General features: G+C 37.3%; 3 protein-coding genes across 5 annotated transcripts; 2 read left to right on the top strand and 1 right to left on the bottom strand.

The window, feature by feature from the left end:
- The first annotated feature begins 38 nt into the window (after positions 1-38).
- snx24 (sorting nexin 24) lies at positions 39-6,934 on the top strand. 2 transcript variants are annotated; one of them, XM_028462549.1, is made up of 7 exons: positions 39-258; positions 1,599-1,682; positions 4,858-4,962; positions 5,113-5,207; positions 6,445-6,474; positions 6,580-6,644; positions 6,752-6,934. In XM_028462549.1, exons 1-7 carry the CDS (start codon positions 190-192, stop codon positions 6,820-6,822), a joined length of 519 nt encoding a protein of 172 aa, XP_028318350.1. In that variant the 5' UTR covers positions 39-189; the 3' UTR covers positions 6,823-6,934. The 2 variants fall into 2 exon arrangements, with proteins under 2 accessions (XP_028318350.1, XP_028318349.1); XM_028462548.1 differs by having other exon boundaries at positions 6,580-6,671.
- Positions 6,736-17,671, bottom strand: ggcx (gamma-glutamyl carboxylase). 2 transcript variants are annotated; one of them, XM_028462547.1, is made up of 16 exons: positions 17,490-17,671; positions 17,106-17,306; positions 16,860-17,018; positions 15,732-15,897; positions 14,890-14,968; positions 14,698-14,804; positions 14,426-14,589; positions 14,044-14,345; positions 13,593-13,724; positions 12,728-12,879; positions 12,453-12,622; positions 11,192-11,322; positions 10,343-10,490; positions 9,879-10,083; positions 8,778-8,980; positions 6,736-6,869 (listed from the first exon to the last, which is right to left on the bottom strand). In XM_028462547.1, exons 1-15 carry the CDS (start codon positions 17,512-17,514, stop codon positions 8,821-8,823), a joined length of 2,301 nt encoding a protein of 766 aa, XP_028318348.1. In that variant the 5' UTR covers positions 17,515-17,671; the 3' UTR covers positions 6,736-6,869; positions 8,778-8,820. The 2 variants fall into 2 exon arrangements, with proteins under 2 accessions (XP_028318348.1, XP_028318347.1); XM_028462546.1 differs by lacking the exon at positions 6,736-6,869 and having other exon boundaries at positions 8,407-8,980.
- A 1,187-nt stretch (positions 17,672-18,858) lies between these two features.
- On the top strand, positions 18,859-27,679 carry gmcl1 (germ cell-less, spermatogenesis associated). Its single transcript, XM_028462911.1, has 15 exons — positions 18,859-19,152; positions 20,305-20,492; positions 20,582-20,705; positions 20,795-20,891; positions 21,399-21,496; positions 21,591-21,703; positions 21,792-21,857; positions 22,635-22,719; positions 22,811-22,901; positions 22,987-23,127; positions 24,069-24,138; positions 24,261-24,336; positions 24,403-24,548; positions 25,032-25,119; positions 25,921-27,679. The coding sequence occupies exons 2-15, from the start codon at positions 20,317-20,319 to the stop codon at positions 26,059-26,061; spliced, it is 1,512 nt and encodes a 503-aa protein (XP_028318712.1). The 5' UTR covers positions 18,859-19,152; positions 20,305-20,316; the 3' UTR covers positions 26,062-27,679.
- Positions 27,680-27,935: the final 256 nt, after the last annotated feature.

Genomic DNA, 27,935 nt, shown 5'->3' with positions numbered 1-27,935 from the left:
GCCACCGTACACTTGTGAATAAATCTGAGTATCAGCCTCCAGTCCACGAGGGGGCGCTACAGACACGTGTTCTGTTACGTTTTGATGTCAGTGATTTTTATCTGATTATCCGTCAAACTGGGTTTAAGAAAACCAGCTGAGTGAGAGAGTGTGTGTGTGAGAGAGTGTTTTCAGATATATTCTATAAAGATGAACCCTGTCCGAGTGTCCATTCCTTCGTTTCGCTCGGAAAATAACTCGTTGGAGAAAGGATACACGGTGAGCTCTGATGACCTCTGTCTGTCTGTTTGTTTATTTTCTGCTCTTTCTGCTGCGTATATACACAGTTACACCCTAACGTCGTTGCCAAACATAGAAACAACTGAACTTGTATCTTTTTATACAATTTGAGGCATTTGTTACAACGTAAATGTATTTTTTTTTTTAAAAAACGTATTCCTCCGAATAGTACTTAGTGAAACCAGACTTCCCAGTTCAGCAAAGGGATTGTTTATATTGGAAACACAGTCTTTCTTTAACACAGCTGTTATTATGATGAATAAAACAAATAAATGGTAAATAAATAAATAAAAAATAATACCCTCATGAATTATTGTTTGTTGAAGGCAAGGAAATGATTACAATAACTGGAATATTGTTCCCAATGATGCCCTTAAAAATGCTAATCACTAAATATGTTATTTAAATAAATAAACAAAATATAACTCATGATCCTTGATGTATGAAATGCACAGGTACAATTTATTTATATCTGCCAAACACAAGACCTGAGTTTTAAGTTTTTCTAAATAGTTAAAAAGAATATAATAGAAATATATATATATATATTTTTTTTTTTAATTGAATTGGGTAAATGTGAACACATGCACAAATGAAGGCTTAAACTTCTAATCTTGGGTTATATTAAGATGTCTATTAATAAAAAAAAAAATATATATATATATATAAAACAAAATCCAAGCTGTGTAATAATTGGTCATAATATTTAACGTAATAATTATAATTGTACTGTATAATTTACCTTAATTTTATACAGCTCTCGCAGGCTAAACTGAAACTGTAAAGAAATATAAATATTTACATCAGAAATCATCTTTAATTTAGGTCTAAAACACATTTTTCATATATTTATGAAATAGGATAACAAACTTTGTTTATTAAATTGTGAAGTGTCTTTAAAAGGATAAAATTATGTTTTTCCTGTTTTGTCAAATGCATTTTTTACTTTTTATTTTCAGACGTGTCCTGCATACATTTCCTACTGTCAATAGTTCAAATAGTATTTTTGAGTTTGGTGAGCAGAGTCCTTCTGAAACAGTAAAAAGGAGATTAAACAAATCCATAAAGTATTATTAGACACGCTGTTATCACATGCTGACAACTGCAACACACACTTTAATGATTAACTGTTTAGGTTGCTTCCACCTTTGTGATCTTGTTCAGAAGTGTTGTGCATGTGAAGGGAGTTCTGTAGAATCCTCCTGTTTTGTACCACAGTGGTCAGATGTTTCCTCTTCCGACTGCTGACACCGACAGTAAAGGACATGCAGAGATGGGATGTATTGCTCTGTGCTCACTTCTTCTTTTTCCTCATTTAGGTCTTTAAAGTTGACGTGCTGGTGAACGGCAGACTGCACTCTGTGGAGAAACGATACAGTGAATTTCACACTTTACATAAAATGGTGAGGATATGTGCAAACACAAACTAGATCAATGTATTATTGCGGACTGTTGTTAGATTTTTTTATTTATTTTTGTTGTTGATTTTTCTCATTGATTTAAGTTTTTTTAGTCTGATTTTTACATTAAAGGCAATTTATTTGCTGCGAAAACATGTTGAAATACTATTATTTAGCATGGCTCCACATTTTTTAGCATACCTTGTTAATTTTCAAAGCTTACATTTTATGTTACCTCCTCTAAGGAGGTAATTTTTATTTATTTTTGTCTGTGAAAAAAACTAATGGATGGATTTTGATGACATTTTCAGGAAATATTCAAAATGGGATATAAAGGAACATGCGATTTAGATTGTGGGGAATATTCAGACTAATAGCCCAAATCTAATATTTAGCTGACAATGCAATAGGGGAATGCTATGGGGCTTTCTGGTTTTATTTTACCTTTATTTACCCAGGTTAATCATTCAGAGCCAGTGATTGGCTGTCAGGGCCAGCAAGGCCTTTTCTGCATAACATAATCAGAATATAAATATATATATATATATATATTATTTTTTTCTTCTTCTTTTTTTTTTTTTTTTTCCCCACAAATATGTATTACATTATTCCTCATAGTTATACTCTTTGAGTCATAGTTTTCCTCTTTGTTGCACTGCTTCCAGCCTCAGGTTAAGATTTGTACGGCTGGCCTTTATGTTAGAGCTTTTATCCAATCAAATTCAGCCATCACGTGTTGCTAGGGTCTAAAATCTGCCCTTAGGCTTTCAGAATCAACAATGCAGGCCCCTGTAGCTTAAATGAATGGAAATTAGACCAATCAGCTTTCGAGTTGGGGGCTATTGTAGCCTAACCTGCTGTAGCACCAGTGTAGCACTGGAGCCAGCTAGCGGGCGCAGTACGTTTTGATTGGATACCGTCAGCCTGTGGAATCAGCTTTCGGCCTTTTCCGTATTATGACGTCATAGGCTGGGCTCTACTTCTGCTTCCTGTTTCTAGCACGCAATCACTTAGTGCCTGGTATCAGTGGATAGGTCTGGGCTTTCCGAGCCCGAAAATGTGCCTCTTTATTTTGCCGCAGAAGGAAGAACGCACCCTTTTTGGAAAGAGTATAACGCCTACTAAAAATGGTTTTTAAAAATAAACTTCTATGACCCAGTCATGTCTGCTCTCCGTCCCCGTGCCACCGGCGAAGAACAGCGTCTCAGGCACTTGAGTGCATGTATGCCCCCTCGGAACCTGGGATACCACCCGTCACTGGCGATGCGAGGACAGAGAACCCACACGCCTCTGGCCCGATCAGCTGTTTTTACGTGTCATACGAGGAAGCAGGTGACAGCTCTGATGTAGGCTGCATTGCACACAATCCATCTATCACACTTTTTTCCATGTAATGAAGTAGTGTACGGGTTGGTGCGGACCGGATCTTGCTCTGGGGGCCGCTCGTTCACAACCAATCCTCATTTGCAATGACGACTTAGCCAAGTGGCAAAAGATATGTAACAAACTCATAAGATCTGCTAAATCCGCATCCAAATCGGACAAAATTCAGTGGTGTGATTGAGGAATAAACCCGACATATGTGAGTGAAATTTACAAATTGAGATATGAATTTTTGACATTTCGCCAATGATGATTTTTCAAACTAATCCAGAACCACTATATTGATTATCAGAGGTGTAAATATTACTGATATCTCTTACACAAGTAGAAGTACTGTTACTTGATTTAAATTGTACTCAAGTACATGTAAGTCATACATAAACTAAGTATACAGTAAGTAAAAAACTAGCTCAATTAAATGGTACTCAAACTAAAAATTACTAGTTACTTTCACTTCCCCATGTTTATTTTTAGTCTGGTTTGTCTGGTTATTTCATTTTTTTGTAGTTTCACAATGTCCATTTATCATTTTAAAACAATAATTTATTCAGTATCAGTTGGGTGCAGAATGGTAAGGAATGACTTTACGTCTTTTAAAACATACTTAAGTACAAGTAAAATGACAGATTTAGAAGTACCCATAAAAGCAACTCAATTACAGTAATGTGATGTGAGTACTCGTTATCCATTATTTTACACTCTGTCGATTATGGATCCTCTCCATAATTTAATGTAATCTTGATGATTGATTACATTAACAAAGACCAAATGCAGAGCAAATAAATAAAATAAAAGTACAAAGTCAATTTTTTTCATTGGAAAAAAATAATACAGGGTTAGAGCAAAAATATTTGATACGCAAGGACATAAAAACAGATACACTGGCTAGAAATAAGTAAAATGTTTTAATTTCAGTGTCGGATAAAACTAATGTAAACTACAGCAGCACAAGCAGAAAACTGGGTACTTGATGCTGTGATGATAAAGTGCTGACATCTGTCCACCTCTGCAGTGTGATGTCATGTAAAATCTCTGTAGCTCTGTACATCTGCAAGGCTTTTATCTACTCAACTGTCTTTGTGTAATGAGTAATTTATACTCTTCTTTAACTGATACACTCGTTTTTTGAACTCTCAGCAGATTTAGACAAGATGTGGTGCAAGCAGCTTCCTTAGTTTGTAAGAAGAGATGCTAAGCTATGAAGACGTGTAGGATTTTAACAATAAGGTCTGGACTCAAACTATGAGTTTACTCTTCAACAAATCATCTATAAAGCTGACCAGTGTTCTGTGAGAGTTTTGACATTTGGCCATTTTTTACCTCCTCGCATCATGTTAAGGGATTCCTGTGCACCTGCAGGAAATGACTGATTATTTTAGCTTCAAAGATTCCAACTTCTGCCCAATCTGCTCATTACACACACTTTGTGCTTTCAGACGTACAGGGAAAATAATTATTTCAGATCAAACTTACCATCTGTTTTCTTCTTCTTTTTCTTCTAATAAGTCACTGTTTTTTGAAGTGAAATCAGAATCAGAATTCCTTTATTAATCCCAGGGGGAAATTGACTCAAAACTTGAAAATGTTGCAATAATAGAAATATTTGGAGTATTAACTGCAATCAGAAACTTCAGAAGAACTGATTTGTTAGATTTTCTCCCATAGATTTTCTTCAATGCTCAGAAACAAGCCAGCGTGGGGCTTTGGTTGTCTTCTATGTATTCTGCAATATTTCTTTTGGGCCGTTTGTTTTTCTGGAATGCAGTGTGTAGTTTCACATTTTTTTTTTCTCCAGCTTAAAAAGAGCATCAAGCCGCCTGAGATCCCTTCAAAGCATGTGAGAAACTGGGTCCCCAAAGTCCTGGAGCAGAGGCGACAGGGCCTGGAGCTTTACCTGCAGGTACCGTTTGATGTTTGAACTTTAGCGACTTAACGTCACTCAGAGCATAAGTTAGCCTGAAGATGCATCCATAGGATAAAGATCACCACTCAGAGTTCTGCCACTTAGCCACGTCTACCATCATTCCTTGTTTTATTGTTGCTCTTTCAGACTATAATTATGGAAAATGAGGTTCTTCCAAAGATATTTCTGGATTTCCTGAACATCCGACATTTTCCCTCGATGCCAAAAACGGAAAGCTGTGGGTGAGTCAACCAAGCAGCTCCTGAATAACGTTAAGGAAGCACTCAGAGAGCACTGCACCTTTATCTGGATCAGTGATCCTGATCATGGTACCACGATTAATAACACTTTAAAGGCTTGGAAGATATTTTTATCCCCATTAATAATGATACAGTAGGTCCAAATGTATGGGAGGAAAAATCACAAGGAAATGCGCAATCTGCATCCGATTTGGAAAAAAGGATTGCGGAATCAGTGGTGTGATTGGGGATGATTTTTCAATCTATTCCAGAATCACTATATTGATTATCAGAGGTGTAGCGATTATTGATATCTCCTACACAAGTAGAAGTACTGTTACTTGATTTAAATTGTACTCAAGTACAAGTAAGTTGTACATAAACTACTGAAGTACAAGTAAAAAGTAGCTCAATTAAATAGTACTCAAAGTAAAAGTTATTAGTTACTTTCACCCCCCCATGTTTATTTTTAGTAATAAATCTTGTCACGGTTCCTGTACATACAGTAAACATCTCATTTATAAACTTAAAAAGGAAGCGACCAAATCTTGCACAATTGGAACTTAATGTATTTTCAAAAAAAAAATAATCTGTATAAAATGAAAGGTTTGTCAAAATGTACAATTCTTTTATAAATAAAATGACACCAATAAATTCAATTTAAATTTAAAAAAAAAAAACCCAGGCTCTAAGTATAGCTGAATTTATGAACTCTAAATCTGAGAAAATAACCTCCATTCAATGCTGTTTTGGCTCTGTGCATTATGTTTAATCTGATTGGTCGACTATGATGTGATGCGTTTGATTGTTGTCTGGTTATTTCAATTTTTTGTTGTTTCACAATGTCCATTTATTATTTTAAAACCAAAAAAAATGTATTTACTCAGTATCAGTGGGGTGCAGAAATGTAAGGAATTACTTTACTACTTTTAAAACATACTTAAGCACAAGTAAAATGACTGATCTAGAAAAGTACCTGTAAAAAGAACTCAATTACAGTAATGTGAGTACTCGATTATGGATTACCTCCATAATTTAATGAAATGTTCCATGGTGTGAGGTGTAATTATTTAAGTACTTTTGACTTAATCCTTCTAACAGACAAACGAACCCATAAATAAACGGCGGAGTAAATATTAACACCTTGGCGAATGTAATGAGATCTGTTATTTAATGTATTTCTGGGACAGTTTTGACATTGACGTGACCATTTTTTTTTTTTTTTTGTTTTTTCTTAAAGATCCTTTGATTCTGAATCAGATGAATTGTGGTGAGTGTTGGTTTGAACCAGTTTTGTGCTTCAGCCTGTGTTTGTTTTGCCCTTAAACTTCTCCTTTTTTCTGTTGACACTTCTATACGTCTTTTTTCTTTTCAGTAAACTCACACACCAGCCGGTCTTGTTATTTCTGAGAGACCCGTACCTGCTGCCCTCTGCACACGGTGCGTCACTTAGCACTGGAAATAAAAGTACAAACCACGCAGCGTTACACTTTAGATTCACTGAATTCATTTTGTGATTAAAATCATATTTTCCTTTGGACTTTCAGATGTGTTTTCAAACGTTGTGATCGAGGGCGTGGTTCACGGCGTGTTCTGCTCAGACTTGCAGCTGAGGTGAAGACACTCGTCCAAGGCTTGCGACTGCACACGGACGCCTCGTTACTCCTGATCATTATTAATGCACATTAAGAAAAATGTAAACATGTTAAGATGCACTGAGCCACGTTTAACAACACATTTTCCTTTAAAAAAAACAAGCAAAATAATCCTGAAAACCAAAAGGGAAAAATAGGGTTCTTGTTAATGTTTTTCTTTACTTACTTTCACATTATTTTCCACAACATCATGTTATTTACTTGAGTTAGCGAAAACAACACGACAATGCTAACAGTGTTAACTCCCTTTGGAGGTTGTTTTTCCCTCTTTTACCGTTTGGTTTGAGCAGTTGAATAAAACCATTTCAAAAAAAGAAGTGAACAACACATTGAAATCTAATAATGCTGACACGCAGCTGCTCGACCAGGCTTCCTACCAGCACACGCTCACGTTTCATATGAAGGTTTGTGTCCTTTAAAACAGGCTTTAGACTCGTCGCTAACGTAACACCAGCTATTCTTCCTTTTCCAAGGCCAGTTGTGGTGAGTGTTGATTATTGTTGATCATGTAAACTGACACGAAGGCTTTATTTTTGTTACGTATATGTAAGATTGACATTAAATCATGAACTTATAAAACACTGTGAAATATCAAATCAAACACAAATTGTTTTGTTCTTTGTCATGTGAAGTCACATTCTAAATACTCTAACACTTGAAACTTTATGTGATGAGTCTGTAGAAAGTGATTATTGATCGTTTGAACTGCTTTTTAATGCTATTTAGTGACTTCATGATTCTGTGTTTATTGTGAAATTCTTCTCCTAGGTACGTGTGTTTATAATGTGTAGCTACTAAATTGTGTTGTATACGAACTATTGTTTGTGTGCCATAATGTCTACCTTCATGGGAAACAGAATTAAACGTATCATTTCTACAAATTGTGTCAGAATTTCACTTCAACACTTCAAACATTACATTACGATTTTGGCTTTGCATCACTTAATGTGTATAGATTTCCGATATCCATTCAATGTGCTCAATGGATCATCAGTAGGTGTGCACTTTGAAATATGCTACAACTTTAATTATGCATTTTTTCATACTTCAGAGGTTTTTTGACCCCTAATGGTGTATTTGAATAACTAATGCAAGGTTAAAAAAAATATATATTTAAACCCGTCATTAGATGAGTTAGCCTGTGCAGAGGGGATGGGCTCTAGCACCCTGTGACTTCAAAATAAAATACACTTGGCTGTCCATCTTAAAGTCACCTGCACCAAAGCTCCCATTACACCATCCTGCTATAAAACATGGTACAAAACCAGCAAACACAACCAGTTTCTATTCCACGGTCACAATAAAAGGCCAACTTCATTTGATTTTATTTTGAAATTGCCTGTTAACTTATTTAACACAGCATATAATGACATTGCATGTGTGTGGATTAAACCTATTTTATACAGCTTGGATTTTAAGATTCTTTTTTCTTTTATTCTTTTGTATTTCTTTGACAAATATTTAAAGTTCCCCATCCCAAAATTTTACCCCCACTTTTAAACTTCATGGCTTTATTTCAAACTCAGACAAACAGAGGAGTCACATAGTGAAATTTAACTCTTTTTTTATTTAAAAAAAACAACTAGGTAAACTATTTAGTTGCCATCTTATCTTTGCTGTCAGTTTTTATCAAATTGGCAGATAAAATATTACATTTTACAACTCGTATACCTTTTATCTGAAGTCATTTATTTCCTGCTGAGATCAGTTTTCAGGTTGGTAAATTCCCAAAATGCAACAGTATTCAGAGTAAAGCCGTTTTATAAAATGATCCTTTTAACTGAAACTCCTCATCCAAAAGCTGAGATACTTGCTGAACGTATGGACGTGAGCTTGAATGCCAAACTATTCAAAAACAATCCTCCCAGTGTGGTACCAGTCCAAGTACCAACTCACTCCTGAATGTGTGACCTCACACCTGTAGTTTCTCCGTCACCTGATGGTTCTTGGTCCTGTTGACGTTAAAGTTCACCGTGACCGACTTCCTCTTTAAGCAGATCTTTCTGATTCCCTTCATCCTGAGGTCCTTTCATGTTGGCAAACTCCACCTCTCTGGTGAGTTGCTCCAGTGGAGGGAGACCCACAGCCAGGTTTCGCATCGCAATGGCTGTCATTAGGAACCTACCACAATAAAGCAGAGTTTTTGGATTGTTTTATTGATTGATTATTTATCTAAAACAAGCACAAAACAAACAGGATATAAAAAGTTAAAAAAGCTGAAAGATGCAAAGCTAATCAAGTTCAGCCCCCCTTACCACATCATAACATTTCTCCATCTATAAAACATACCTAACATACAATCATTGATAATACATTTCAATTTAATACAAACTATCTAGATAAAATCCTTTTAAAAAGAGGTATGAAATTGGCTTATCAAAAAAGTTTGTTTATAGTTGATTTAAAGTAGTTTTAATGTCATGCACATTTTGAAGTTAATATCTGTTTTTTTTTTTTTTTGCCACATACAACACAAAGACAGAGACAATGACAGAAAAAATGCTGACAGGTTACCATAGACAGTATTTACACATCTTACACATTATAATACAGTAAAAGTGTGTGTGTGTGTGTGTTATAATATTTATATTAATGGTATTGTGCTATTAGAGGGTGAGGAGGCAATAACAAGTTAATAATAAACAAATATGTGCGGGAAAGGAATGATATATATACAACACACATACATAGACAAAATAGATATAACATTGAGAAAAGAGATGAGAAAAAAGAGAGAAGTTAAATGAAAATAAATAGATAAATATAAAGATGGAACAGTAGGACTGATATGGATCAATTAATGTCTGGTACAAAATTTGCAGTGACTTCTGACCTAAAACATGTTTAGTTTTACAAAGTATTCCAACACTTTTGGGAACTTTGGAGAGCAACTATTTTATATAAGGTTACCAGCAGAGCTTCTGATCAATTAATACACGTAGTAGTTATTAAGTTAATGTGTTAATGTGTTTGATTCTAAATTTTCCGTGCTGCTACAACAAAACCAGGAAGCACTCACCCTCTTCGTATGGTGTAGTATTTTTTCCCCGCAAAGCGCTCCAGTCGCTCCAGAAGCCCAGCTTCTCTGCGCTTCTTCACCTCCTTCATCCGACGCTGCCTCTTCAGAAAAAGTCGCACAATGGGGTCGGTGGCGTTGACCTCTGCCTCGTCGTCATCATTAGGAGCGATAAGAGGCTGCAGCTCAGGAGGCAGCGGCTCCGTTTCTGTAAAAGTAAGAGATCTGACGGTGAGGATATTATCCCAATATTTAATTTAGACTGCGGGAACACTTTGCTTAAATAATTACAAAAATAAAATCCAGCAGAGAAAACCTTGTGAAATAGGTTTAAACGCCCTATCCACACCAAAAAGTTCATTCTGTTGCAGTCGTTTACCTTCCTACTGACAAATATCAGAGAGTTAGTGTTATTTAAACAAAAGTCAGCAGAATTAATTCATCATTTCCTTTTGCTATGGCCTCACCTGTTCCATTGCGAACTCTCTCCTGGAGCTCAAACAGCTTGGTGAAGTTCTCCAGCAGCGCTGCCTCTGTGGTGTTGACGTAGACGTACATGTAGCATGATGGGTCTTCAGACACCGTGTACACCTTGTGATACGCCCCAGCAGGTACCTGCACAAGGACCAGATGGTGCACATTACATTTATAAATTACAATTAGATCTTCAATTATCCATGTTCAATTATAACTCAATTGCAATTTTTTCCACCTGAAAGTCAATTATAATTACATTCTCAATTACAATTAATCACAATTACTGAGCCTTTAATAAATAACCCCATAAAATGTAACCTTCCTCTTGTGTTAGTATCTCTTATGATAATGGGTCGGTTACACTAAAACAAATATTTATCTAATTTGTTTCTCATCTCTTGGTTACCTTGCTAGGCCTCCTTATGAAAGGTCATGAAAATATTGGTATTAATATTTTTGGTGTGGGCGTCAGCCATATTTTCGTCAGTATACCCCTTGATTTAAAATATTTTAATGGTAAAATGATCCTCATGAGAACTGGCAGGTAGTGGGAAAAGTTGATATGAAACATATTTTAATAATTGTTAACTACATATGTGTAAGCCATAGAACTGTAACATCATTCCACAGGTTTGCGTTTAGATTTAAAATGACACTTTTCATAGAATTTCCATGCCAATTACAATTAAGTCAATTATCTGAATTCATTTACGATTACAATAGCAGCAGATTATCAATTACGCAATTACAATTATAATAGACCCCAACCCTGGTGCACCCTAAAGAAGGTCAAGGTTGGAGTGAAACACCTTCATGGTGTCAGCGGGGTGTAGCCGTACCTTCATTGTCTCACTGGTCTGCAGGGTGTAGTTCTTCTTCTCCTCCACTATCTCAACGTTCACCTGGCCCTGCAGAACCTGGATGCTGGTGTTGCCCAGATCTTCACTCACAAAATTTTCTAAGTGAAGACCTAAAAATAAAGTTGTTTTTATGTGTAAGAAAATAATAAACTTGTCACATTAAATATGTATATGGTCGAAATTTTCATTTGGGACAGAAAACAGAAAATCCTAGCGTTCCAGTTTGGCTAGTTTTTTTGTAATGCAGGTTCAGCACTTTTCCTTTTTCCTTTCCACTGCTTTATCATCAACCGTATCCATGGAACCTGAGAACAACTTTTTGATGTCAATTTTTAAAAAGGCAATGAAGGACATTAGGTATTATAATAGGAACCATTGAGTTGTAGCTCAGTGTGTGATGGCTGTGACCCACTTTCATGTTTTCCATTCCACTCCGTTACCTTTTTGGAAAGACCTTCATCATTCAACCCCATGTTAAACAACAATTAGAAAGAATTCAGCACTGGGGCTTTTGTGCTCATACAGCACAGCTAACATTGGGAAATTGAGTGAGCTACTGCAACCTTTAAAATCCACAATTTTCGACATCCCAAATGTGCCCCAATTGAAAATTTTGCCCACATATTGATCATCTAATAAAGGGGTGCTGATGTCCGAAATCCAGTCCTTGAGCCCCCATCTATCATGGTTCAAATCAGACATGTAAAGAAATACACAAAAATGACTCAACAAAAAAACTAAAACAAAATGACTTTAAAAATCACACAAACCCTTTGTTTTTTAAACAATTAAAACATGCTGAATAATTGCTTTTGAGGACTGGACTTGAGCACCCCTAATCTAAAGGCTCAAACATACTCGGGCGGACCCCGCGCACAACTGACTCGCGCGGACTGTCCACTCTACTCAGAGCTTACATACTTGGGCGCACCGCCGCATAGTAGTTTCCATTAAAATCCTACATGTCCCATGATTCTTAACACTTCTCTGTAGCCCTTGTACTCCTGGGACGTGTTTTAAAGGTGTTGCTACTGTCGCAGCTCGTCTACCAGTATCTCCTCTAAGCTCGTGTTTTGTGTGACACCAACTACGCGGAGAAGTCCGCGCGGTTGTAAAATCTGAGCTTTGCCTTTAATTGGCCCAGCGTACTCCACGAGGAGTTTGCGTGGACTCCGCTTAGCAGGTGTACGCCCAAGTATGTTTGAGCCTTAAGACAAAGACAGAGTGAGAGATGCAAAACCTGGAAAGTCAGCAATAAAGACAATCTCAGTCTGATTGTCTAAACTGCCTTCGATCTCCTGAAACTTGGTCCTCCACGGTGAGAGATCCACCAATAGAGGCATCAGCCAAGGGTTTGGTCTGAAAGGTGACCAATCGGCCTTTACGATGTCCACCCGAGGATCAAATATCCTGTAAAAGAATAAGAAAAAACTTGTTATATTTAACCTCTCGCATCATGGCAGTTTCTGATCATTTCCAGGATCTGGGTCTGTCTGAAGGGAGAAGCTCACACACCTTTGCTGGAAGCGCTCATTGATGGAGACCCAGATGTCAAAGTAAATTTCAGGATCGGTTACATTGTAGCGAGGCAGGAGGTGGCTGAGGCAGGAAGCGTACTGCTTCAACATGTCACCATGGTCCTTCCAACGACGGCTGTGTGTGAACACCTACAATAAAAACCCAGCATTACTTTTCAATTTACAGCTTATGATCTGCAGAGTACAGAGAAATTCAAATTCAAAACATGTAACCATGTCTGTGAGTAAGAGGACTTTGTTAGAATTACTTTATATAAACTTGGATCTTGAAAGGAGAACAGATAGATGTATCGTATATTTTCAAATTAGGACAAAAATAATGCATAATTGATTAATATTTAAAGCTGCTGAAGGTAGTTGTTTTTTTTTTTTTTTTAAATCAGATAAATCCATAGTGTAGGCATGAAAAATCAATAAATTGGCGATCATTTGTTAGAAAAATTATATAAAAGGTGGAAATTATCGCTTGAAAACATGATTTCATATACACGTAAACACTGTTGACTTTTCACACATTGCATTATGGGATGTGGAGTGTTTTTAATTTATTCTTACTGTCATTTTTTTGCGTTTCTTCCTCAAACAACGAGGACAAGGATTTGCTTTACACCATATTTGCTGTAGTTCGTTTCTTGTTTCTACTTTTCCGACAACGTCCACAAACAGTGGAGCTCAAAGCAAACTTTTAAGTGGCAATTTCAACCTTTTACTTCTTTTTTTGAGCAAATAATCCTGAATTTGTTGGTCTTTGAGTCCGACACTATGGATTTGTATGATGCAATGTTTTGTCTCCAGCAGCTTTAACTAATATACAGTAAATCATTTAAAACAGTGTAGCTCACCCCTGGGTTAAGATATCCAATTGCTCCAGTTTTTCCATCTTTGTAGGTGATCTTGACGTGTTGATGGCTGCGAGAGTGAACCATCATGTCCCAGGAGTAACCATACAATCCATTGGTCCAGTTATTATAACCCTGGATGAAGGAAAAAGCTTCAGCATCATTCCACACTTTTAAAGTCACACAGAAATGATGAGAAATCCAGTGAGGTTTAAGGCTATCAGGGGCAGGTTGATACGATATCTGCTTTTTAATCTTTGACCTCAGGTGACATCATCGGGGTGGGCTGCTGTTTGCTGTGCATCAAATGCTATTGACTCTGATTGAGCAACAATCAGTGTTGTACACCCAGAAAGTTAAGATAAATAAAGAGGAGAGAAAATGCATGTACGCAAACATCTGAATCTTTCCCAAATGGTTAAACATTTAACAAAGAAAAGATGAAAATCCATACCTGTGTAATGAAGTGAGAGTAAGGCAGGAAAAACTGCTCTGCGATGTATAGAAGGGTGAAAATGGCTGCAAGCTTGTGCTTCAGTCTTGGTTTGGAAAGCTTTGAATGAGCTGGGCGCTCCTGCTGGTCACCGCTGAGGTTGGACACTTCATTATAAACACATGAAGTGCTCGGCTGGAGCTCTGGTGTGGTTAACGGCAGCACCGGCTTGAGGAAAGATGGGAAATGGGAGAAAAATCTTCTTGGCCAGTCGGGATAGCAGAAGAGAGGGCTGGTGGCCAACATGGTGTATGAAAACATCCCTGGGAAAGGAATACATTTCCCTTTATGACAGCACAGCAGCAAAAAGGAAACATTTACAGAATCAAAGCAGCAGACTCACCAATGCTGAAAAGCTGAGAGTTCATACAGTGGAAGTACGAGACGAAGAAAAACGCATATGGTCGCGTGGCATCAAAAAATAGCAGATATCCAGCGGTCAGATCCAAAACGAGACCTCCTCCGTGCACTACCAGCAGATTTACTAACTCTACAGGAAGAATCGCTCTGAAAACGAAAAAAAAAAAAAAAAAAAAACACACACAGGATAGCATGACCAGAGAGCATGCATTCAGAAAAAGGCAGCTTCTGTTTAAAGTAAGCACCAACACCTACTTGAACGGATCAAACAGCCAATGATGTGCCAGATACGACATCGAGTACCCCTCCACCCAATCAGCATCCAGCTTTTTGATTCCAGCGATGAAGTACACAATGAAAATCTATTGGTGGAAGTAAGAAATAAATGTAAGAATAAAAATGACAAACTGAGTGATGTGTTTGACCAACGTTAATGAATCCTTAAACCTGTGTCCTCAGCAATGTGTAGTTCCACAGAGGCACATGAGCGTTTCTTATCGAGGGTCTACGCAATCCATCCAACGACCTACAAATGCATGAACAAAGTTAGAAGATGGAAAATAAATACCCAAACATAGAATAGGAAAAAACTATTCAATTTTAATTTTGTTTATCTGGCGGGACAATGCATATTAATGGACGAAATCCAGGGGTGCCAAACTCATTTTAGTTGAGGGGCCAAATAAGGAGCAGTTTTATCTCAAGTGAGCCACAGATTTTATTTATGTGGAGAAACGAGTAATACATACTACGTATATATAAAATACAAAAATATGTAGGAAACCGACAATATCCAAGCAGTAAGTGATAGATATCAGTCCCAACAGGGTCTTCAATTTATATTTCCTAGATTTTGTGACCAATTTCTATTGAATTAAGGAAAATATTATGTAATACTAAGTAAAAATAAAGGATTTTGTAATAATTTTGAGTTTAACATTAAAAATGACTGCAATCGTGCAATATAAGCACTGGGAAAACTGTGAGCCCCTGCAAATTATGGTTGAGTTTAATTTATAAAATGATTCATGTTTTCATTGTAATTTTTACTTTCTCCTGCGGGCCAAATTGGTGCTTCAAAAGTCCCGGTTTGGCCCCTGGGCCATGAGTTTGACACACGTGACGTAACAATACGGAAAACAGCCAGATTTAGCACTTCAGCTAATTTCCATCTGTAGTCTCTACATATAGAAAGCATAAAACTGAGTCAATACAAACCTATCCACAGTATAGATAAATACAATACGATAAAAACAATCAATTAAATTAGTGGGTAGGGGTCCTCTCACCAGTATCTGTTGCCATTCATGAGCGTGAGCTGAAACCCGATGAGGCCGTAGAGGTACGAGTGATTGTTCCACGCCGTCTTATCCAGGAAGAAGATGTACCAGTACGTGGAGATGAACATGAGGCAGGAGAGGCGGTAGAAACAGCCCAGCATGATTCCCAGTGAGCCTTCAGACAGAAGAACCTTTGCTAGGACGTGTGTCACCATTCAGCTTATTCAGACGTTTCAGATGGTAAATGGTAAATGGACTTGATTTTATATAGCGCTTTATCCCCACACTGAAGCAGTCTCAAAGCGCTTAAATAGATAAAAGTCATAACTCATAATTAATTATCCATAAGTAACACTGTTGTAATGCATCCATTGCCAATCTTTGTATTCGCCACCATCATCAATATGCAGTAAGGTCCTGTTAGTCAAGTTAGTTAGTTAATATCTGACCTTTTATTTTTTACCTTCTTATATAAACTGACATGGAACCCGAAAACTAGAACTTTAGATGCCGTTAAACCATAAATGGTTTGTGTGGGTTCCTTTTCTGTATCCGTTTGTTGTCATTTTGTATATTTGTTTCTTACTTTGTGTATTTTTGTTGTGATTTTGTGAATTTTTGTTGTCATTTTGTATATCTATTTGTTATTTTTCTCATTTTTATTGTCATTTTTCCATTTTTCTGTAATTTTATGTGTATCTGGAGTCATTTTGTGTATTTTTTCTGTTTTGAGTATTTTTCTGTCATTACAAAATTGTAATTTTATTTAAAAAAAACAATAAAAAAAAAATATGCAAACCGCTTTTTGTTAAGTACACAGTTTATGACTACCTATCAGCTGCAGTTTGTTTTCCCATTACCAAATATGTTTTTTTCTTATGCAAATGTTTCTTTGTATTCTGCTAAAATGCTGACTAGTCTGGCTTGTGTGCAAAAAACTGCCATGTGAACATCCAGTCTAATGTATGTGCTTTCATGTTTCATGCCCCCCCACAGAGGCGTCCCCCTATAATGAATGTCTGCATCCGCTTTGACGGGAAAAGAGGAGGGGCGGGGGGGGGGGCTCCGTTTACAGAGCCTCTGCAAACAGGTGTGAACTTTCTACCCTGTAATCTACGCTGTGAACCAAAGACCCACCGAGGAACAGCACCAGGTACACCAGGTACATCCAGTCCAATGGCAGCGGCTCCAAGAAGTTCAAAAGTGGGAACCGACACACAGGGGCCCCGTCCAGGTACTTGTAGTCCAGGTGACTGAGGCCACGTTCCTGTGTGACGTCAATAACCATCAGCAAACCTACACAGACGGTGAGCAGAGGTTCAAATCCTCCAGATGGGTCAGAGAATGAGAACATTTCAGGAGATACAATGATGATTTCTTTACCAAACAGACAACGGAAGATGCCAAGAGATGCAGAGTCAGTGGGACGGTTCAGGAGACACACCAGGTTGTGCCAGGAGCTCAGGTCCTCTTTCTTAAACCCAAAGATCTGCTCCATCCTGGATTTGGTCTGTGCTTTGGATGCTTTAGAGGCTGCATTCTTCGTTGCAGGAGCTTCATCTCCATCACTGCTCACAAAAGCACCTGAAGACGACACAAGCCCAAATATGTTGGGGGTCAATCAATGAACGTGGTGATCATGCTCAGACCGTGATATCACAAAGAGCACAGCCATGGGCGAGAGGACAACAGTAGGTCTGTCAAATATTGGGCTAACTGGTCTTTATGGGACATAAACAACAACACTGTTCACGATAATTAGCTCACCTGCTGTAGCGTCTCTGGCCTCCATGATAGAAAAAGCCGGACTCTGAGCTGGGACAGGGTTTCTGTGCTCTCTCTGTACACACAGACAGTTTACGTGTCACATTTACACGCACTTGCAAACTCTCTCACACACACACACAACACACACTGACGGGACTACACGAAGCACAGGAGGAGGGACCGGAATGTTGTAAAACGGGTCCTGTTCACCCATTGGCGGAATTCTCAAGAAACCCCGCCCATTATAAGGTGACACAAACGTCACATCCGGCATTTCTCCCCCTTTTTCCCTTGTTTTTTCCAGGGCCGTTGAACGTCAATGGAGATTTTTTAGCACCAAGTTCGCTTTCGGCCTAATTTGATTTAAATTGGACACAAACAGAAAAATCCTGACATTTTTACAAGGAAGATAGCACACTTTTAACAGTGTGCTGTAGTTTTAACACTTGCACATATGAGTGACTTTTTAGAATTGAACCAACCAAATTTATTTTTTTTAAAATAACTGTTGAAAACACTCAAGACAAGTCCAACACAAGAGACATTAGGTATTCATTTATTTTTTTTTACCAGCTGTCAGCGACACAATTTTGGGTCTCAACCCACCAATTGAGAATTGCTGGTATAAAACGTTAAAACTTTTTTTTAAATAGAACATTTACTTTCACATTACTGAAACTGTGGTGATCTATCTGATAATTACGGAGCTCATAAAGTGACAAATAATATTGTATTATTAATATTTTGTAGGTATTGTCGATATTAGCTTTTTGCCAATATCCCATATGTCAACACTAAATTTAAACATGAACCGTGACAAATAAAAACACTTTTTCAACTTTAGTAATGGAAAAATTCGTTTTTGCTATGTTATATCAAACAGCAGCGCATGTAGGTTTTTTTAAATATCCGTGGAAAAACCAATTCTGCTGTAGATGGATGTACATTTTATGGTTAATATAGGCCGATAATATCGCCCATCTCCATAATAGGATTTACATGTTCACTTAAAACCCATCAGATCTGTGACATGTGACGCTGAATTATGTTGTGTACGATGTTTGTATCAGAGAGGAAAATTATATTTCACAATAAAATACTTGATGCTAACCATATTTGAAACAAAAAGAGCCACATTATTTTTGTTTTCTACAATTCTAAAAGTAGCCTACCTCATTAGTAACAAACCAGACAAATAAAAAATAATTAATAAACAATTGTAATAGTTAATATTTACTCAGGTAAGCTAAAATAGGCTCCAGCAACACAACAGGCTAGAAGAGGTCAGTTGTTGTCTTCTCCTGTTCCACCACTAGGGGATGGTGTAGAATTTACCAAGCATTGTTGAGACTCCATACGGACGACAGCCAGCGAGAGAAGAAGAATAACAAAAGCAATCGATGCTCTGAGAAGTTACACATCAGCATCATCACAAACTGTCGGTTTTTCTTGTAATATTGAAAAAAAATGTGAGCAGGACCAGTGTAAGCCGAGTGGGCCAGAGGCTGAGGTGGAGCAGCAGCCGCTGAGGAGTCTGTGGAGCTGCTTACAGACCGGATGTGGACATAAATGAGATGCTAGGCTAACAGATAATAGAACCAGTTCCTCAGTCTGACCTGAGATTATCAACCGCTGTCTGCCGTCCACATTAACCTCACAGCGGGTAAGTCAGTGCATTTAAACACATACTGTGACTACTGTCTGTAGTGGCTCAGATAATCTGCTGTGTAACTCAATCTTGCATTGTTTTATCATCATTTCAAACCAAAATAACCAACAAGCTAATCAAGTGTGTTAACATGTAGCTGCCATCCTTTCTGCTTATTTTACTAAATTAGATTTGGACCACGTCAGATCACGTCATTAAACGTGTTAGCATGAATAACGATTGTGTTATTCATCCCGTTTAAGAAATAAATCATTAACAGGTTTCTTGGAAGATTCTGGGCCGAAACTACAGTTTTGGTGTCAATCGATAAGATCAAGATAAGAGGAAAACTCTTTAAGAAAATTGTAGCTCTTAGCTAAGGTTAATACATGGCAAATCAGCTCAGTTACAAGAACAGGAGAAGACAATAACACAATAGTGGAAATATATACATATATGAATATATCTAACTACATGTAAAATAAATATATATATATATATATATATTAGGTACTGAAGCACGCACAGATAGTATTCATGGCAGATGATGGTGATAGTCACAAGATGATTTTTTACAGATAATGTGATGTTATCAAAGCAGGCTTTTATACAGTCTGATTATTGTACATGTATACTAGTGATAGACCGATACATCGGCCATCTGATATTATCGACCGTTTTTTACGTGTATCGGCATCGGCCGATGCGGGCTGCTGGGTTCGCCGATCAGCATTATTTACAGACAGCAGAAACATTTTTTTACTTGTTGGCGTTCTACCTCATCTGTTTTTAGTATTTGTTAAATAGTTTTTACTTGTCGTTCTACCTCACCTTTGTTGATTTCAATAAATGTTCCTTTTTTTAAAAAATTGAGACTCATACCATTTGTTGTCATCATTGTGTAATTTTTATGATGTAAATTGAGGAAGCAAAAGTAGTATCAGCTCCAAATATCGGCTCAAGAAAATCGGCATTACGTATCGGTCATCGGCTACGGCTGATGGAAAAAAAATTGGTATCGGCCCTAAAAAAAATCATTTTTGGTCTGTCCCTAATGTGTACTGTACTGAATTACTGAAGTGCCCCTCGGGGATACATAAAGTAAACTGAATCTTGTCTACATTTTTGCACTTTTCCCTAATCGTAAAATGTATTTTATTCTTTTAGGAAAGACTAGATATGGGAAGTCTTGGCAGCAGGTTTCAGTCCCCCTTTCAGGAACCGGAGGAGGCTGCAGAGGGCGGCAGCATCAGCCGTAAACATGGCTGTGATTGCAAGAAGAGAAAACGAAGTGCTCAGTGTGACTGCGACAGCGATCCAGAGGAGGACGATGGTGTACTTGATATGCCGCGCAGGCAAGTCCAGACAAAGCAGCAGAGATGTGCAATATATTCAAAAAGGTTTCGTCTTACTCTAATTTCATTTGTTTGTGTCCTGTGAGCAGAAAGAAACTGAAAACCACTTCCAAATACATTTACCAGACTTTGTTTCTAAATGGAGAAAACAGCGACATTTGTATATGTGCTCTGGGTCAGGAGTGGAACCTACACAAAGTCTACCTGTGTCAGGTACCCCCGACCCCAACACACACACACGTGTATGTTGTTGTCACTGTCCGTTGTTTTAATGTTCCCTTCCATTCTTTGTCCTTGTCCAGTCAGGATATTTCTCCAGTATGTTCAGTGGCTCTTGGAAGGAATCCAACATGATGGAGATAAATCTGGAAATCCCCGACCAGAACATTGACACTGAAGGTGACATTCACTTAAGACTGGGGTGTTAAACTCATTTTAGTTTAAGGGCAAAATACGGACCAGTTAGATCGCAAGTCGGCCACAGGTTTTAGGCGGAAAAACAAAGAATTTCAACATAAATGTGCCAAAGTTTGCACTACCAGTTATAAATTAGACAAAGTATGTAAGGATGCAACAATATCTAAGCAATAAGTGACATTTTCTTAAATATCCTTTAGTTAATTTATTTTTTTTTTACCAAATTTCATTTAATTTGGGGATATTTTGTGGAATAATTTGAGGAAAAAAAATAGAGTTCTTTCAACAACAATTTCAAACTGAATTATTTGGTAATTTACACATGATTCATGTTTTCTGTCATTTTCACTTTCTCCTGCGGGCCGAATCAGATGCTCTGAAGGGCCGGATTTGGCCCCCGGGCCTTGAGTTTGACACTTAAGACTTAAGAGCTACATGTGTCTCTTCAATCCCATCACCACTTTGTTAACTACTTTTCTGCTGCTGTAGCCCTACAGGTTGCGTTTGGATCTCTGTACCGAGACGATGTTCTGATCAAGCCCAGCAGAGTTGTCAGCATTCTTGCTGCCGCATGTATGCTACAACTGGTCAGTACTTCCTGTAAAGTCTGCTGCTTCTATAAAGCTGTTTTCAAGGAAAAGTGCAAACCTTAATCTGACGTCATGTGCTCAATGACGACAGGATGGCTTGATCCAGCAATGCGGGGAAACCATGAAAGAAAACATCAGTGCTAAGACTGTGTGTGGATACTACGCTTGTTCTAGCATCTATGGCCTGGATTCAGTCATGAAAAAGTGTGTTTTTAGGTTATTCGCTAATAATCGAGCGCTATTCTATATGTCTCGAGACTTTTGTTGATTTTTGTTGTGTGTGTATTTGCAGGTGCCTTGAGTGGCTTCTCAACAACCTGATGACTCACCAAAATGTTGAGCTAATGAAAGAACTTGGGTACGTATGATGTTTGTGTGATTCTAATATATGATGGTAGATATGTTGCAAAATGGGAGAACTTGTAGAATGTAATATGGGAACTTGAAGGAGAGAAAAAATGTGAACTTGTATGTTATTAACTTTTAAAACTGGGACTACTTCACCCTGTGCACCGCCATGTTGAAATGACGTCATTGGGTCCATTGAGTTCTATAGGAGTTTAAGCATTCAGGATCATTTAGCAGCTTTTTCAGTCAAAATGACAACTTGTGCTGCTTTGGGTTGCTCTAAAAATCAGTAAGACTTTAAAAAAGTGATGTAAACCTCTTTTGTTTACTGAGAGATAATAAATTAAAACCGTGACCCGAAAACTTTTGTGGCCACAGGGGGCGACAGTTCCCACTCTGCTGTTTCGTAGACACCATTAATAAGAGAAGAAGAGCTACGTGTTCATGGAAATAAAGGCAACCAGGGTAAGCAGGATCCTGGTGGCCGAATCCTGCCCCAGTTTTAAAAGTTAATAAAACAAATATGGTGCAAAATAATGCGTTTTGTTAGGCATAGATCTTCTAATGAGGACATTTCAAAGGTTTTAGGCCACATTTGTAAAAACAGTGGAGAATCCCTTTAACACAATTATATAATATTCAACAATGGACTTAAAAACAGCTTCCTGGAATAAAGTGTAGCCATAAGAACGAAAACCACAATAACTCTTGAAATATGATTGGTTGTTTTTTTTTTGTCTGATGTTGAATAGACTGTTTCCTACTGTGTTCTGCTCTACCTTTACAGTGCTGAGGTGATGGAGCTGCTCATCCAGTCTTCAGACTTGTTTGTTATGCAGGTGGAGATGGATGTATACACGGCTCTAAAAAAGGTAAAACAGAAGGAAAAAAACATCTTGACAGTCACATCTGTTTTGCCCTTTTTTTTAAAAAATTAAAATCTGCTACTTTCTTTCTTTCCAGTGGATGTTCCTGCAGCTTAATCCTTCATGGGACGGACCAATCAAACAGCTCCTGGCAGACGCTGATGCCTGGTTGTGCAAACGCAGGACAGGTACTGTTCGCCCCACTTACCGGTAGATGTTCTTTGTTAAAGAGTTGACACACACACACACACACACACCTTTTGTCACCTACAGATCTTTGTGAGAGAGAGCCATTCCTGAACACAGAGGAAGGCACACAATTTTGTTCCGTGTTCAAGTGTGTGCGTCTGCAGTACATCATCAACGACCTCGCATCTGCTCGCATCCTGGAGAGGGACAATATTCTGCCCAATGGTAAGAATGTTATTGTTGATCCATCATCACAATATCATTGGTTTTTCTGCTTTGATCGGTTTCACTGTGATTGTGGAGGGGTTACATTATATTATATTATAACCCCTGTCCAAACACTGGCTAAGTGGCTAATAGAGACAAATTGATCCCAGACAAGAAGCATATGTGCAAACATTTTGAATATCTGTTTATGTATTTGTCATAAAGCTGTTGTTTTGTATCATTGTCTGTCAGTTTGATTTTCCAATTTAGTGTATTTTGTAACGTTTTGTTGTGTAATCTTTGATTTTTATTCGATTTTTTTTTTGTCAACAAGACTAAGTTAATTAATTACTCTTTCAGATCTTTGGTTTTATTCTGTAAAAATACTATCTCATTTGATTGATTTGATTAGATTTCATTAGAAACAAAGAAAACAAAAAGATTGTCAACACAATTTTGCAATTCAGTTTACATTTTCTAAAAGGAGTGGGATGAATTACATACTTATTTAATCCTACTCTCTATCCATAAATCCCTTTTTTTGTTAATTAACTAGCTTCTCATTATGATAATTAACAACAAACTCTTCATTTCACCTTACAAAGTCTCACAAATTATTTCATAGAACACAAATTCACAGTCAACATATACCAAAATATAATTTTACAAATATAGTTAAGGATTGTCCTTACTATATCTTTTGAAAATCATTAAATTGCTTCATGCACGGACAATTCCTGAATTCCCCATCCACACTGTTCCATATCCTAACCCCCCAAACAGAAATGCAAAAACTTTTCCAAGTTGTATGAAAAACTTGGTATTTTTAAATCAAATTTCAATATTATATTGAAATTATATAATACAATGTATATTCATAGTAATAAGAGGCTCAAAACAGAAATCACCTATTACTGAGATGTCTTTCTTTACTTTTGTTTTCTATGCCTTTCCCTTAGATTGGCTCACCCAGGTGTACAAAAACCAGTGGTTCGCGATGCTTCGGACAGAATTTGACAACGATAACGGGTAAAACTTTTAGATAAAGTTTTTCTTGTAATTTAACAAAGTAATATTTATTGTGTGGCACATGATGCTAAAGATGCTGTAGTGATTTAGTGCTGCTGAGGATAACACATCTTTGTTTTTAGTCCTCAGGAACCGAATAAAGATGAGTTTGAGCAGAGCAGCATGAGATGTGGAAGGAAACTAACCAAAGATGGAGATGTGAGTTCATCTGCTATTAATTGCTGTTGTTTTTTTTTTTCTAAAGTCCCTTCTCTCTTTCTTTAGTACTGCTGGAGGTGGACAGGCTTTAACTTTGGATTTGACCTTCTGGTGACCTACACCAATCGTTTCATCGTCTTTAAGAGAAATACACTAAGCCAGCCTTGTGGGGGCGCTGTGAGTTTGCAGCTGCGGAGGCATCTGGCCTACAGGTCAGGGATACAAGCCCAACACTATTCTGTGTATTATTTAAACTTAAAGTGATGTATTTATTGAAAATTCATCTAAGTGTGTGGACAGCATTATATCTATGTTAACTATAAATAGGGCAGTTTTGGCTTTGTTTTAGTTCCATAGATGTTGGTGTCTATTTCAGGTAATACCTAAACATTCCATTAATCACGGATCTTTAAATCTGCTCAGTCGTGCTAAATGTCACTAGTAGTTTTGTAAGTGTGTTGGTTTACTTTTGATTCCTTCAAACTAAAGCTAAAGGTGTGCATCTAAAGAACCTTTAAATGGTTAAGACTTCCAATCCACAGTTTAACTGTCAGGGTCAAAATGACTAAAATACATGTTTTAGGTTTCTTAAAAGGTAAAATCCTGTGAAAGTTTGAAATTGTTGTTTGTATGTCAACATGTTCTGCCTGTAGAAACGTTTATTTGAATTGAACTCTTTGTTTGTGTTTTTTCAGGTTGCGTCTTGCTTCTTTTGATACCCGTGGGAAGCTGATCTGTAGTCGCTCCACTGGTTACCAGCTTCTCACTCTGGAGAAAGACCAGGTCAGTGATGTGAAGGCTTGTTTTTCTGTCTGTCCATCATGACGGTCAGGGTTGGGGTCAATTACATTTTTCAATTACAATTATCCATGTTCAGTTACAACTCAATTATGATTATGATGAGCAGCATTTTTTCCACATCCAATTAATTTTTTTTAATCCTGAAATGAAATTACTATTACGTTCTCAATTATTAATGTTCAAATTCAATTATTCACAATTACCAAGCCTGAAATAAACAACCCCATAAAACGTAACTTTCCTCTTGTGTTAGCTTTCTGTTAGCATCTCTTATTATAACGGGTCAGTTTTGACCCATGTCTTAAATCAGCTGTAAAATACACTAAAAAATATATTACCTATCATCTAACTTGTTTCTCATCTATTGGTTTCCTTATTAGGCTTCCTTATCCATGAAAATATTGGTATTAATATTTTTGGTGTGGGCGTCTGAGCCTTTTTTCTGTCAGTATAGCCAGAGATTTATATTGTAAAATGATCCTCAAGAGAACCAACAAGTAGTGGGGAAAGTTGAAATTATTTTTTTATATATATATAATTGTTAACTATGTATGTTTAAGACGAGGAACTGTAACATGGTTGTGTTTAATTAAATTGTTGTTGACAGTTTTTATAGAATTTCCATGCCAATTATCTGAACTCACGATCCAGTTAGGATTCCAACAGCAACAGATTTTTTTCAATTCACGTTTATTACGTCATAACTGTAATCAGTTATCAATAACATGATTATATTTATAATTGACCACAACCCTGACCTTTGCTCCCTTCTCACATCCTCAGGAGTACGTGGTGATGAACCTCGACAGTCGGCTGTTATCATTCCCTCTCTACGTGTGCTGTAACTTCCTGTACACATCACCTCAGTCTGATCATAAATCGGATTCTTTGGAGCTGGAAAGTTCGGCCCGAGGCCTTTCCTGATGTCCGCTCACACGCCTTCCCCTGCACGTGAAAAGATGGACACAAGCTTGTTGTGTGTACACGGAGTTTACACCACATATCATCTGCATGTTCTGTACCTGTGTTCATAGTTTGGTCCTGTTCAGACGTTTATGCGTACACAAACCATAGATTTCTGGGTGGAAATCGTCTCATTTTGCACATCAGGTTTAATCAATCACACATGGTGCTTGTGAAAGCTGCTGAGGTGACACACGGGATCATTGTCACCTCAGAAGAAGGAAACATCTAAGAACTGACAAGTCTCGTCACATTTCATCGTCGTCCGACCACAAGTCCACACTAGTGAACAGGAAGTGAGCGACGACGTTCTTAGTGTGACCTGTGGAAACACTCAGTATTTGCTGCTACACGAAGTCACGCCAATGCAAATTGAGGATCGCAAAGGACTGGAACACATGGCTTAAAATGAGCCGAGAACAGCAAAAACTAGTCTATCATCTGTTGTATTGGAGACCAGTGGAATCTAACACCCAAACCCATCGAGCCCTAATTCCAACTACAAAACCTGAGGCAAAGAAAAGCTGACACTAATGAGTCCATAAGAAGGGCCTCTGGGATCCTTCCTCATCCTGAATTAAACATTTCATGGGCTTTACATTTCTAATGATTGTTGCAGTGTTTCCCAGTTATGATTGTCTAATGTCCTAATAGTTTAACCGAGTGCTTGTTCTGTCCATTTAGAGAAAACAAAGGAAAGGATTTCATTTAAAAAAAGGTATTGTCAGCGTTATTTGATACATTTTTGATGTATTTTTGTTACCTGTTGTAAAGCTGACGTTTCTTATGTTCATGGAAAGGTTGATTTTTTTTTTAATTATTATTTGGCAATAATTTATGTTTTACCTCAAGTACTTTTTTTTTTTTATCGGTCCCTTTCCTTGGGGAAAAAAAAAAAAAATCCTCGAACTGCCAATAAACTGAGCAGTTCTGATTGGCTGTGGTGTTGTCACATGACGTTATAAGTCTCTCTGTTGTAGGTCCTGTGTTCAGTGCTTTCAAGCCATCACGCTTCATAAATACAGATGTTAGCATTTCTTCCTCCAGAATGTGTTGAATGTCACTTCATGAACTGCTACTACTCACCAAACTAAAGTAGATAAATGACGAAAACAGATTTTAAAAGATTAAACAATTGTAACCACATTGTATTTTCAGCTGCTACTTCCATTTATGTTTGATAAATCCCTTCATGTAAAATAATAGGAAAAGGCAGAGGTGTTTGTTATCGACCCACTGCTAAAATCTTTAATGTTATTGTGCTGCACACACAGAACATTAACGTTTGGGCTTTTCAAAACAAGAGCCACAGATATAGGTTACATACTTGATTGTTGACTTCAACTCTTATTTTCTTTTCACAACATTTTAGGAATTTTTTCATGTTTAATAAAAAGTTTGATTTCCTGAATATTAGATTACGAGTTGATTCACTGACAAAGGAAGTAGTGCCAGTTACTTTCCAAAATATGTCTGCTGGCATGTTTTAATTAGAAAGATGTTAAGAACCAAAAGAAGGCTGTGGGATTTTATTTAATCCAGCTATTTATGATTCCACATCCAAGAGCATCTCTGGCAATAAAATCTAGATGTAACCATTAGCTGCTGTAAGTTTGTTTTATATATATACACGTATAAATATTATGGCTATTGCCAAATAAGTGTTGCCTTTCTTGCATTATTTGTATACAGCTAATGGAAAAAAATACTGTTATTAAAATGTGTTACAACAGTCCTGCTGTGTTTTCATTTTACTCGTGTGTTTTGTTTGTTTTACCAATTTCAATTACTATTGATGGAAATTGGTTTACTGCAACATGGGATGCATCCATTAT

This window comes from Gouania willdenowi, chromosome 12 (genome assembly GCF_900634775.1).
Source record: "Gouania willdenowi chromosome 12, fGouWil2.1, whole genome shotgun sequence".
NCBI lineage: Eukaryota > Metazoa > Chordata > Actinopteri > Blenniiformes > Gobiesocidae > Gouania > Gouania willdenowi.
Note: the sequence above shows the minus strand (reverse complement) of the source record. Positions and strands in the feature narration are given on the sequence as shown.